The sequence below is a fragment of the Ochotona princeps genome, chromosome 4, assembly GCF_030435755.1.
Source record: "Ochotona princeps isolate mOchPri1 chromosome 4, mOchPri1.hap1, whole genome shotgun sequence".
NCBI lineage: Eukaryota > Metazoa > Chordata > Mammalia > Lagomorpha > Ochotonidae > Ochotona > Ochotona princeps.
Window position 1 is genome coordinate 25207164 of NC_080835.1, and position 14503 is coordinate 25221666.

The window sequence follows — 14503 nt, forward strand, 5'->3', positions numbered from 1 at the left end:
AGCATTGGTTTGACACCTGGATGCTTTCCTTCCCATCCAGCTCACTGTAAATATGCCTGGGGAAGCAGAAGACTGAGGTACCTGGGCTCCAGCACCCACATGGGAGACACATAAGAAGCTCCTGGATCCAGCCTACCCCAACCCTGGTCACTGAAGCTACTTGCGAAGTAGACCAGCACTTAGCAGACCTCTTTCTTTTCCCTTTGTTGTAACTCTTTCAAATAAATAAAATAAATGTTATTTATTTATTAATAAATAGGTATGCCTGGGACCAGCGTAGTGGTGTAGCAAGCTAATCCTTTCATATTGGTGCTGTATCAAGGCCTGCCTGCTCTACTTAAGATCCAGCTGCTTGCCTATGACTTGAGAAAGCATGGGCCCCTACCCACAACCACGTGGGAGAACTGGCAAGAAGCTCCTAACTCCTAACTTTGGATTGGCTCAGCTCTGGCTATCGCGGCCATTTGGGGAGAAAGCAGCATAAGGGAAAAATCTCATTCTATCTCGTCTCGTCTCTGTAAAGTTTGCCTTTCAAATAAAAATAATTTTTTTTTAAAAAGGAAAAAATCTATCTTTGCATGTATTTTTGTTCTTTTACACTTGTATTAGACCATTGAAAGCACGAAGAAAGTTTCTGGTGTTCACCACAGTATTTTGATTACTATTTAACAAGTTCAGACAGAATACATTCTTAGCACTTTATCAATAATTAACAGATAATTTAATGTGAAAACAAAAGTCCATAAATGGGATAATGTAGTTAGCAACCAATGAAAACTAATTAACTGGGAGTGCTAATAAATGAAACGATACACAGGATCAGTCCATGAATAAAGTCGGCCTCCACATCTCAAGCATTGTTTCTGAATCAACACTAAGAATGCTGTAACTTGACCTTTAGCATTAAAGATACTAGATGCTAAAACCAGAACCTGCTCATTCAGCTGTTCCTGTCATTTTGATCAGTTGGCTGGAGAGCCCAGCTAATTAGATTATTCTCTGATGATTCTGATTCTCAGGAAGTAAATTCAACAGATGGTTCACAGAGGACAAAACAATGGAACCTAAATACCCTTTGCATACACATGACATCTTTAAAAAGTCTGGGGGTGGGGTGGGGAGCAGGAGAAGACAGGAGAAGAGGTTGGCCAGTGAAGTCATTAAAAACCGGTCAACATAGGAAAAGCTGTTCTTCCTAACTTCACTTTTGGAAGCCAGTGATCTGGCAAAGAATATTTTCTTAACAAGGAGCAGGTGCAAAGCTTTCTCTGCCCTATTTGCTTTCCTTCCTACTAAAAACATCTAAGCTCTTTTCAAGAGTGGGCAGACACATGAGGGTGGTGGTTAGGCCACTGCTTGGGACACCCATGTTCCATACTGGAGTGCCCAGTTTGAGTCCTGGACATTCCATTTCCAAAGCAGGTTCCTGCTAACACACTCCTGAGGCAGCAGGTGGTTCCTCAAGAACTTGGCTCCCTGTGGGAGACACAGATGAAATTCTTAGCTCCCAGCTTTGCCCTGCTAGGATTATTTGTGCACATTTGGGTAATAACTCAGTGGAAGAGCTGTCCCTTTCAAACAAAATGAACATTTTTTTTTTTTTAAAGAAAAGCTAATGCAGTGATACGTACAAGTACTCAGTTAAACTGTGGAAAATGACCTGGGTGCTTATATATTTGGTTTTAAATGTATGCCTGTTAAAATCAGAGAAAATAGCAAAGAGATTTGGTTATTAAAGCCAATAATGGAAAAAGTTAGTTCAGACATCACATCCTCTGGGCCCTTCCTCTCCACTCACAACTTCTGTGCATATTTTAATTATAAAGCTTGCTGAATTTCATGTGGGTGCTTAATGAACACTTCTGTGCAATTTATGCTGATTGAGGGTCAGGGCTATATTGGTTTAGACTTCTCAGATGTTCACACTGGTTCAATGAAAACTTTCAAAGGTTTCACTTTGGTTCTACATTTTAACACATGTTTTCACTCAGAAAATTGGTAATTTATTTGAAATAAGGTATCAGTATTCAAAATAGTACCTCTAGCCTGGGTAGATTTCTGCCTACAAAGCAGGTCTCACATAGACTACTCTCCTTTCAAAGCTCTTATCATTTGGCCTTAATCCAAATGACTAGTTTACCTCCCAGCTCCTCAAGTCAGGCTCTTGTCTCAGTGATTAATTTATCGTCACTCAGCTTCAAATTTATATATAAATTTAAATCTATCTATCTATCTATCTATATATCTTTCAAGATATTATTTATTTTACTTGAGTTACAGAAAGGGGGAGGGAGAGATGCAGAATCTTCCATCCACTGCTTCACTCCCCAAATAACTGTAATGGCCAGAGCCAGGCTGGTCCAAAGCTGGAAGCCACAAGTTTCTTTCAGGTCTCCCATGTGGGTGCAGTGGTCCAAGGACCTGAGCCATGCTATGTTCAAGGCAGTTAACGGGTAAATGGATCAGAAGTGGAGCAGCCAAGAGTCAAACTGGCACTCAAATGGGAAGTTGGCACTGTGCCCCTTAAAATTATCCTTCAACACCTTTATATTATGTCTGATGCTAAATTAGGTTTGTTTTTCCCACGCGGGTGCAGGGTTCCAAAGCTTTGGGCTGTCCTTGATTGCTTTCCCAGGCCACAAGTAGGGAGTTGGATGGGAAGTGGGGCTGCTGGGATTAGAACCAGTGCCCATACGGGATCCCGGCACATTCAAAACAAAGACTTTAACCGCTGAGATATCATGCCGGGCCCTAAATTAGGTTTTCTCAGGTGTCTGAGACATACTGCTGGTTGGTCAGAGGATGTGCGATAACCCCCTGGCACTTGGACCATGCTGTATGCTCAGAGTGGTCTGAAGGCCATCTAGCCGTGGTCTCCACAACATAAACACCTTGTTCTGCAGGTCAACAAGCCCTGGGAGCACACTGACACTCTGAGCGTGGCAGCCCACCAGCTGATGAGGTTTACCACATCTGGCTGGGGTTACCCAACAAATTCTCTCATCAGCTACAAAAAGATACGTGCATCAATCTAGAAGCTTGAAGAATAAAGAAGTAAAAACTTGTGGATAAGATTCAAAGCTATTTATTAGAGATAAGATGTTCTTATCCCTATCCCTGGGAGTAAGAAGCCTCATTCTAGGCTTCTACCTTTCTAAGCCTTCCATTCAGAGGTGCAAGTTATTACATTTGCCTTTAGCACTAGGTTGCAGCAGTCCACAGTGAAAACAAAAATCTCTCAGCACTTCTGTATTTGTTACCAGAAGAGCACATGAGGAACCAGAAAGTGCGGATTTAAGAGTGGTAGTTAGTATGTGGGTTAGGGCAGGCCTCTAGTTCCTATGGGGGGAGGAGAGGGGGGACACGCCCTGCACAGGGCCTTGTAGCAGCAGTAGTGTCCCACTGAGGAGACACACCACAGCCTTGTGACCTGGAGCCTGGCACAGCACAGACCCAGTTCAGAGTCCAGCACGGGACTCTGCATTCCACGCAGGAGGTATATCACACCTTACAAACATACACCTTCCATGGAGAATTGAGGAAATCAAATAAAGTGAGTTGTGGGAACAATGGTCCATTTTCCCCCACTTCCTTATATTACAGGTAAGAATATTCAGGGAAACAAAAGAGTTTTGTTTTGTTTTTTGCCAGGAGTACAGTGATTTCACAAAGCTGAAATCAAATTTTAAATAGTATTAATTTAATAAGAGCACAAAGTTGAAAAATAAGTACGTACCAATGACCGATAACTCTATTGGGAAGGATGGTAATTTATTAAGGAATACCCTACAACTTCCTAATAAATACCATTCCTTATCAGAAAGACTCATGAGCCATTGATAAGAAATGTGAAGTATGACTTATGCAATTAAAAATGCAATCTCTTGCAATTATATAATACTTTCTGCTCCATAAAGTAATGCCTTTGATCATTATTAATTCATTTAATCACAGTGGTCTTATTTTTGAAGACTCATCTTTTTATGACAGGAATAACAAAAAATTCAAAAATACATCATTTTAAATGGAAAAAAGGCAAACCACACTTAATAATTTCACCAATAATTCTCCAATTTGGATAAAATCCCAAATTTCTCTTAATTGTACATATTATAGAAGTAAAAGTTTCTTTCCCAGGAAGAAAAAGACTGCTTGCATTTGATAACAGGAAACAGAGAGAAGTGATGGAAACGTGAAAATGAACTTACATGCTCAGAGAAATAAAAAACTGCTGCTAAGGGAAGCTAGTAATCATTTTTCAAAGCCCACTCATCTATTATTTTATGATTTTAATTAAGTGTTGTCTTTAATATTACAAACCTAGGCAATCAAAATCAATGAAGAATTAGAAGAAAATGTTACAGATCACAGGACAACTGAAATGATTTTTAGTGGAAGAATATGACTTTTTCCCTTTAGAAAACATTTGAAATGTTTTCTGCAATGTATCATTTGCTGTATCCTATAGATCAGCAAATGACACTGGTAAATGTGAATCATGGCATGGGGGGATTTTTCTGGATGGGAAACGATAGTGCTATTTGAGGCAACACCCCTCCCCCTCCACAATTCCTAAGATATCACAATGCCATAACTGATTGATCTTCCTCATTTTTCTCCCTTCCTTTTAAAGATACTGACCTGCTGCATAACCTAATCAACTCATTCTTCTACCACAGCACAACTTTCCAGCTGTTTCCTACTGACTGGCTTCCGCTCCCTATTGTGACCTATCTTGCATATTACAGCCAGAATAACCAAAATAGGAATTCTACACTCACTAGTTTTCAAAGAAAAAAATCAATGCACGTTTCCCACTAGCATCATATTTAAATTAATGGCTAATTCTAGGCTGCAACACACTTGGTTCTTTCAACTCTTCACCTCATCTTATAGAGTCATCAAGGCACATGTGTAAGGGGAACAAAACTAAGATGTAAAGGCCATCTTAATTTTTCTCCCACAGGCTCACTATAATTTATTAACTCACAGCACCACCTATCTTTCAACGTAAGATTAGAAAACTTCCTAGAAAAACCTTAAGCAAGATGCCCATATGAGCTGGCCTAAACAATTCAGTGTGAAATTAAGTCCAGTGGAAAGACAAAAGCCATAAAAACAGACATGCGTGTCACTCGGTGCTACCTAGAATCCCTGTAAAACCATACAAACGCCTCACTAATGCTGCCAGCAAAGGAGCCAGCCAGCAGGAGGCTGAGCACTTTGCTCTGCTGTTTCTGTGTGAACTACAAACTGCCACTGGGGCACGGCAGAGCCATTTTACCTAAAATCCCAACGGTCACTGACATTCTCTTGTTCAAGTGTTCACTGGAACGGGTGCTACCTTTTCCTTCCATGTCCTCATGTTATTTTAGTCATGCCACCTGCTTAAATGAGAAAGAGGTGATTAAGTGCAAACTTCCACTTTATACCCTTTCAGTGTGACACTTGCCCAATACAAATAAATTAGTAATGTGCAAGGGGCGGGCTGATGCAGCACACAGCTCAGACCAAGTGTACCACACACGTTTCTCAAATCGGTGTTAGACTTTGATCTCATGCTACAAGAGAGATTTAATTATTTTAAAGGCAGTGTGACACAAAGAAAGGGAGGGAGAGAGAGATTATGTTCTAGCTGCTGGTTTATTTGGACACAACAGCTAGGGCTGGGTCATACTGAAGTCAGCTAGAGCCAGGAACTTAGCCAGGGCAAGTGCTTGGGTCATCCTCTGCTGCCTTTGCAGGTGCATTAGGAGGAAGCACGGGTTAGAAGTGAAGGTACCAGGGCTCAGACTCTGAGCTGGCACTCTGATACAGGCTGTGTGCATTACAAGTGGCATTTTAATCCACTGCACCACAAACCTAATGCTGACAGCATTCTCTTTAGAAACAATAACTTTTTTCTACAAACCTCATCAATCAAGAAATGGTAGACAAAATATTTTTAGCCTAAACGAATAAGCATTTTTCCCGAAAGCTAAGAAGTCAAACCATGAGAAGCACCTAATAGCTTAAAAGTCTGGGTATGTCTAGGATGAATTAACATGTCATAAATCTGTGTAGTGTTTTTCCCATACAGTTGAGTTTGTCGCGGGCTGTGAGAGATTCCAGCGCCTGTTTCACTATATGAGCAGTCCACAGAACACAGAACTCCAAGCTGAGGCTGACTCATGGCTTTCTCTTGCTCTATTCTTCAGATATAAAAATTAGAAAACACTCAACTAAATACAATTACAACTGACCTTGAGAATAGAAAAACACAGAAGTTATTTTTAAAACAGTATTTAGTTATAATTTCCAGTATAACTGTTCATATGACAAAGGTGTTGAAAACTATTACTAAAAAGTAGCTCTAAAACTGAGTAACTAGATGGAGCATTTCTTAGCAGCACTATTTCAGAAGGTTCTTTGGTTAGGCTTCATAGCTCACGTTGTTAGATCTGACACAACCTGGATCAGATGGTCTTTCTTCCAGTGATTCATGTCAACAAACATTGGCATGTATCTTTCTGTGACTGGAGGCTAATTATATTACCATTCATTACCATCTAATTTAAATAAAGTTATTCTACCAGTTAGTGCAGAGTAGTTAAAGACAGAGCGTTCTAACCTGTATAGCAATGAGAGAAGTTGGCATAGTATCAACAGAAGCATTTCCTGCAAGTTCTGCTGATTCTAACTCATCCATTCTTCTGTTTTTACCTTTCTATCAGCCAGTTTTCTAATGTCAGATTAATTTTTTTATTTCCTCCTGTAAAGAATCTCTTTCAAGATGTTTCAGAGAAATTAGTAATCATTCAGGTTACATGTCGTAACATTTCAAATACAATAGAAATTTCTAGGTTTTCTTACACTTTATTGCACAGTACAAACTGGATTAAAAATGCACTGAGAAACAACATGTTGTGCTGAAACCAACACTATCTTAGAATGTTAGTTAGGAGATACCAGAGTTTATCCAAATATATTTCAACTTGGCAAAGAGGTGAGTTTTTCTGTGAAAACTTAGATATATTAGCCGTAGTTTTTTGTTGAATTAAACAACTTCCTTTGTCTCTCTCCTCATTTTTGTTCCTTCTTTTCCTCCTCTTCAGAAGTTCACAGTGTTACAGGGTAGAAAATAAGACTAATTGAAACTACTTTAAAACATATGGCTTTACATACACAAAAGATTCAGTAATGTTGCCACAACCCCTCATTTAATGTAATCCTCATTTGCTATTATTCAGAATAAACTTCTGTACAAGTTAAATTGTTCAAGTACAGCTACCGCAGTGCTTGTTAACAGAAAGGCCCCACTGCTAAAATAATGGGGCTCCCACTGAAGATCACTTTTAACTTCAACACAACTAACAGTTTTACCAATGTTCTCGTTTTATAATGTATTATACATTCTCAAATATCCTGAAATGCTCAAAGCAGCCAAACATAATTTAATTTACAGCTAGTTTAATGTCCCTTTTGTACAGCACCAGAAGTTAAAAATGGATCTCGCTAATGGTCTCTTCTATTACAGTTTCTCATTATTTATTTCTCTAACAATAGGCCCAAATTGTAAACAAAGACAACTTGGGTCAAATGTCTTCACTTTATATAAACACTTATCTCACTTCACACTTTAAATACCTAACTGCTCTCCTGTAGAGCATGTCTCTTAGTAACAGCTATTCCACTGATTGAACCAAAGACCCAGTCCCTATATGTAAGGACTAGGTGAGTCGGATAGGATTCTCTAGGTTTGCTTTAAAACTTTCCAGAAACCTGGTAGCCAGCTCATCATCGACCACTCGGCTGTCACTTGACATTGTGACTGTGATGAGCTGGTGCTGCCGCAGTGTGGTGTTTCCCTCTTCGTCCTCCGTGAGCTTCAGGACAGGCCGGAACCTCCCCACCGCCAGGATGCAGGCCTGCGGAGGGTTGATGACGGCAGTGAACTCATCGATGCCAAACATTCCCAAGTTGGAAATACTGGAAGGAGAAAAAAAGGAAATAAAACCCTGGAGGCAGCCTATCCTTAATCAAAGTAACCCTTCCACAGATTATTTCAAAGACCAAAGAACAGATGTCAGCACACAAACAGAGTACCCCATTTATTCTGTGCTGTCCCAGGCGGACATAGAAATAGAACTGGTATTTACTGATAAATTGGTTGAGCATCTAGAGACTCCATAGAGCACCATACATAAGCCAGTTAAGATGAGTAAGTCACTAGATAAATGGTCAATAAAAAAATCCACTGTGTATCTATTCACAAGTTGCTATGATTAGAAAATGGAGTTTTAGGAACAATAGTGGTAACTGACTCTAAAATTTACCTAGAAATAATAAATAGCTATGAAAGACAATCTTGAAGATTTTTGTCACCAATTATCAAAGTTGGTGTGGTACTGAGCAATGGACAGAATAGGCCAGTGAATAAGAGAACACAGAACAGACCAATACACATACATAGTCACTTTCTCATTACCATGGACAAGGAGATATCTTCACAATGAATGATGTTGGGTCAACTTAAAATTCATACACAGGAGAGAGAAAACCTTAATTTTCACTTTATATCATACACAAAATCCAATTTTCAGTAGGTTATGATCTATACATGAAAGGTAAAGTTATAATACTTCTACAAGATAATTTCTAAGATTGACTCACAAAATTCCTAGCCTAACTGAATATAAAGAAAAAGATGTGTGTTGTGTTGTGACACAGTGAGTGTAGCTACTGCTTGCAATGTTTGCATCTGGTATCAGGGGCAACTGTCCTGGTTACTTTGTTTTGCTGATCCAGTGCCCTGCTAACGTATGTGGGGATATAGCAGGTGATGGTTCCAGTGCCACTCAACTGGCAGGCCTGGATGGTAATTTGGCCTGGCCTGGCCCTGGCTGTTGCAGGCTTTGGGGGGACACCACCAGCAAATGAAGATCAATCTCCCTTGCTCCCTCTGCCAAGCTCTCTTTCAGGTAGACGGACAAAAAAAAAATATTATTACAATTTGGAACTGTTATTCATGCAAGACCACCACCAAGAAAATCCGAAGATAAAACAAAGAATGAGAACATGTAAAAGAGAGGACAGGTCTTAGAAAAGTCTGTGTACCAGAGATGGTCTCACCAAGAAACCATTGAACTTACCAGGACAATAAGATGCTGGACTTTATGCTTGGTAAATGCCTCCAATGAAAGAATGTCAATTGAATTTGAACTACGGAAATGCAACAAGGTGGAGCAATCCGCCGTGGGGGGAGGGTCTGGGGAGGGGTGGGGGGAATCCCAGTGCATAAAAAATGTATCACATCATGCAATGTAATTAATTTTTAAAAAATGAAATGCAATAAAAAAAAGAAAAGTCTGTGTATCTGGAAATACTAAATCCTACAAGTCAGTTTTAAATATGACATAGGCCTTTAACAGGCACTTTCCTCAGTGGAAAATGAATGAAAAATTATCATATCTTATTAATTTCACTTCTCTGATCACAAAGGGTACTACTACACATACCAAGAATGGTTAAGATTATAGCCAAACATTACTAATCTTGGCCAGAAAGTGAAGCAATAGGTAATTTCATGCAGTGTTAATGGAAGTCTAGCACTTTGTAAACATTTTTGAAAACTATTTAGTACTATCTGTTATCCCTTAGGTCCACACAATAAAAATATGCACACATATTCAACATAAGATCTAATAAGAATGTTCACATTGGGGCTAGTGTTATAGCATACCAAGTTAAGCTTCCATCTGTTGTGCTGCCAGCCCATATGGATGTCAGTTTGAGTCCCAGCTGTTCTACTTCCTATCCATCTCCCTGCTAATGTGCCTGGGAAAGCCGCAGATGATGGTCCAAATGCTTGGGCCATGCTCCTTGCACCCATGTGGGAGACCTGGAAGAAGCTCCTGGCTCCTGCTTTTGGACTGGCCTAGCACCAGCTATTGCGGTCAGTTAAGGAGTGAATCAATGGCTGGAAGATCTCTGTCCTTCCTTCTAACTGCCTTCTAAATCAGAATAAATACATCTTAAAAAGGAATGCTCATAGCACCACTACTTGCAATAGTGCCAACCTGGGAAAACAACAAAACTGGCCATCAACAGAGCTCTATGGTGCAGCACTGAGTGCACACCTGCCCCACACAGGACACAGACTCTCAGACGCTGACGCTGAGTCAAAGGAGTACCAACAGCAAACACAGCCACTGCAAAGATCAAAGCACACGTAGGGTGCTCCATCTCCAAATGGTGGCTACCTGTGAGCAGAGGATCAGGGAGGGCAGAGGGAGGCGCTAGGATAGATGAAGTTCTGAATCTCTGAACGCTCACACAGGTTTCTTCTACTTCGTAAAAACTAAGCCACGCTCAATGCACTTTGCTGTATGGGAGTGTGGGAGGATGGGGAGGGCCTTTAAAATGTTCCTGGAAAAGGCGTACTATGGAAATACTATGCATAGATCTTTTCTTTTTTTTTGCACCCTTAGCACCCAGATATACTTTTAATCCTATTTCTTTCACAAACTTTCTAAACAACCCTCATATGTAAGTTATGCTAAAAAATAAGCAACTAAAACAGAGATCACAAGAAGGAATTTACTGAAAAGGCAAAAGCTCACTGTCACCTGTGAGTCATGACAACCCAGTCCTCTAGAAAGACGTGTGCTGCCGCAGGAGCTAATGGGTTCCCGCCAGCATTGCTATGAAGATTGAAGCACACTTCCACACATTCTGTTGTTTGAGTAAAGTGTGTGGTATTTAGATTAAATTTTTAAAATTTTTCAGATAAGTAAATGAAACAGACTGACATGGACTTAATGCCTTATGGTTCTATTTGTTTGATGTTACTGATAACAGGAGATTTAAACTTACCTAAAAGATCCTCCTTGGTATTCTTCAGGTAACAACTTGCCATCCCTGGCCTTCTTGGAGAGTGCCTGAGATAAAGAAACGTTACCCTAGTCAGTCTAATGCATACTGCCCCACGGAATGTAAAAGTGCACACTCTCCTGTCACTCTTGAGGGTAGCAACGATGAAAAGACAAATGACAGAGTGGCATTAAGTAACAAGTTAAATCTTCCTCCCACACTTGCACTTGGAATTAATCATACTTCAGTTAATCTTTAGTTTCAATGCTGTAAAAACAAAGTAAAAGAGGTTGGGCCAGCAAATACAAAAAATACGTATATATATGAATTCATTTATAAGAAAAAGCATAGAAGAAAAGGATGATGCTGTCATTTAAGTAGATGAATAAATCTAGGGCTTACTTAATATCTTAACTGACACAGTGAACATAAATATAGTTACAGTCATAGTTGATTAAGATACAGATGACTTAACTTTGAAAAACTTTCAGAAATCTCAAAAATTTAAAAATGACCGTAACACATTTAATGTGACTACTCTCAGTTAAAACAATTACAGATTTACACTATTTGAATATAGATATTAAGAAAAGTATTTGGATCCGGAGTGAAAAATGAAGAGATAAACTTTGTCTACACTGGATTTTCAAATGTTAACATGCAATGTGTATTATTAAAATACTATGCAAGCAAGCATTTCAAATTTTTTTGCACCACAGTAAATTTATCCTTTAATTTCATTTCCTGTGAACTTTCTGAAGTACCCTTATAGTCTTAGGAATGTCAGAGCACAGGACTAAGATTAGAGCCCAGCAGTGAAGACCGTCTGGGTTTGATCCCCAGCTTCAGTGACAGCTCCCAAGTCCAGGTCCCTGCTCATGCAGATCCTCAGGCAGCAGCGGCAGCTCAGGGAACTGGGTTTCTGTCATCCACAAGAGAGACCTGAGCTGTATTAACGACTCCTGACCCAGCCCTGGCCATTGTGAGCATTTGGGAGGCAGCCAGCAGATCGGACTTTCTCTGTTTCTCTGTATTTCTCCTCCCCCCACCTCAAAAACAAAAACAAACAAAAAACAAACAAAAAAGCACAAATGTATTTTTCCTGCTTTAATCAATATAAATGATTCATATGACTTAAACATACATATATCATGTGAACTTGAAAAAACATGCTTAAGGTAAATGATATCAACATATGTACAGCAACCAGTAGAAATTAATTTTATGAACTAGACTGCAAGTACAAATACTGAAACAAACAAACAAACAAACAAAACCCCAGCCAGACCCTAGTTACACAGCAGGATAGTTGGGTCAAATAACACCAAGAAACGTCTGGAATAGGTAAGTCTGAGGAAGACTGAAATTCTAAGAATCTCTAATTCTCACTGGACTACACTTCTGTAATAATATAGAAGCAAGTGGGAGGGGAAGATGGGAAGGGAGAATGGGGTGGGGAATCTCTGTATCTACAAAGCTGTATCAATGAAAACAGTGACAATTCTAAAAATCCTTAAAACAAATAAAACACTATTTAGAATCAATAAAACTCAAGTCTGCATTGGGTTTTGTTGAAATTTTATAAAGTCTGATGAAATTTCACTGAAAGAAGAGGAGAAAATTTCAAGTAAATCAAAATAAAAAGATGCAAAAGGAAAAAAGCTTAATCTAGCCCAGTGTTTTTATTTTTTGAAATAACAATACTATTATCACTAACAATAAATTGATTATTGAGAGGGGGAAAAAAGATGTCTTGTAGACACAGAACTCCCTTTCCTCATGTGGAGTGATGCAACCAACCCCAGTGCATGTGGCATAACTACTTGGTCTTCAGCCATTCTGGACTACTTTGTTTCCTGAGGTCCAAAAATGCTTCTCAAATAACTTTTCAGGGAAAACTCTACAGTCTGTCAGACAGTATCTGGTCACCATGTCACCACAGTCACAAGATGGTTTCATAACTGAAGACCAGCCAAGCTTAATGCTCTAGGGCATAGCTTCTACAGTGGCTACAATGTACTTGCACTTGACAGGCTGGCTTCAAAGAGGCTCAAAAACTAAAGCATATAAAAGGCTTCTTTTAAAAGAATCATTTTATAAAAGGCTACAATCAAAGTACATAATACACTAGTTGCTATTATTGTTATGGTTATTATGAGTTTAACTGTACACAGGCTTTCATAATTCTTTTAAACGAGAACATATAAATACACATGAAATACCACCATTATTCTAGCTGAAGTAGATTTTCCTTTAGAATTAAAATCACTCCACATTTTACCTGTGGAGTGATTAAATATTAAATATTAAATATCGTAGTAAACTATGCAGTGCAATTTTTGATTTGACGTAGACACAGACGAGGTTCAAACTGTTTACAAACAGCACTCTTTCATTAATGGAAACCTTACTGTCTCCCCTTTGTAGAAGTAGGGGTTAAAGGTCAGCAACATTATAACATAGAAGAGCAAACGTGTTTATTACAGAGCGAAGACCCCAACTGTTTCAGAAACTTAGGATAGTTGCTGGGGCTTTTTGCACAGTAGAAAAAATTCCAGTGCAATCTTGTACGCAGAACTTCAAATCCATGCATGAGTCAGTTCTTAATGTCTGCTAGCTCACAACAGTTAAATGAAATTATCCTTTGTGAAGAATATCTAAAACACACAATGTCTGAGCCGCAGTGAGAAAACAAGAAAAACAATACCACCCACGATTTAAGTTTTCTTAACAAAAAAAGTCATATTTTCATCTGTAAACCAATTTAGCAAGACACATTTTTTAAGAGACCAGAGATACGTCTTTTGTAAGCACTCCTGTGAACTAAAGAGCCACCATGATAAAGAGGTCACACGAGATGCCTGCCTTTCTGGGGAAGCCTTGGTATGCCTCCATGTTCCCTGACTCCTCCTGAACAAAGCACAGATGGTCACACCCATAAAGGCTGTTGGGCTTTGTACCCTGTCAGTCTTAGGACTGCAAGAGAAAGCTGTCCAGCCGAAGTACTTCACACAAACATGTTCACGGTCGGACAAATCAAGTCCCCCTGCCTGGAAACTGAGCAGGCAAAAAGACAGAGGGCTGGTAAAGCAGCAGATGATGAGCAAGAAGGGGGGAGTGATGAAGGGAAGGAGAGTGGAGGAGCAGAGGGGCGGTAAGCGCAGACCTTAGAATCAAACTGCCTGGGAATACAGAGATCCTCACTTCCACAGCTTTTTAGTCCTACCATGTTGGGTCCTCAATTTCTAAAAGGGGAAGCTGAGGTTCCAACGATGGTACTAGGAAAACAGGATGAAATGAAGAACTGATCCCGGTGCCTAGATCCCAAGCAGAACAGACTGTCAATTATAAGCAGCTGATGGGAGAGCGAAGCAGGCCGAGAAGCAGCCCGACGCAGGATGTCTTAGGGGACATGAACAGGATATGCTCAGGGCTGACACAGACCTACATTCCAAGCAATCATGACGGCCTTCCTACCGTGTGAGGCTGCTGGGACTTACAAAAAAGCCTTTAAATAATGATTCATTAAAAACTTAATATATACACACAAACACACACAAAATAGGAAATTCTAACTCTACAGGCCTCTGTAATAATTACTATGTAGTACTTATACGTTACTTCATACTTACACTCACTTGAACTTCTTCAC

The 14503-nt window shown here is 39.6% G+C and overlaps 1 protein-coding gene across 1 annotated transcript in view; it reads right to left on the reverse strand.

Moving 5' to 3' along the window:
• Nucleotides 1-7042: 7042 nt before the first annotated feature.
• The window catches only part of PDHX (pyruvate dehydrogenase complex component X), a 67354-nt gene continuing 59893 nt past the window's right edge, over nt 7043-14503 (reverse strand). Inside the window, exons 10-11 of the mRNA XM_058663179.1 lie at nt 10855-10919; nt 7043-7968 (exon numbers count right to left, since the gene is read on the reverse strand). Coding sequence (XP_058519162.1) covers nt 7710-7968; nt 10855-10919 — 324 coding nt within the window. The 3' untranslated portion in view covers nt 7043-7709. The remainder of the gene's footprint in view (nt 7969-10854; nt 10920-14503) is intronic.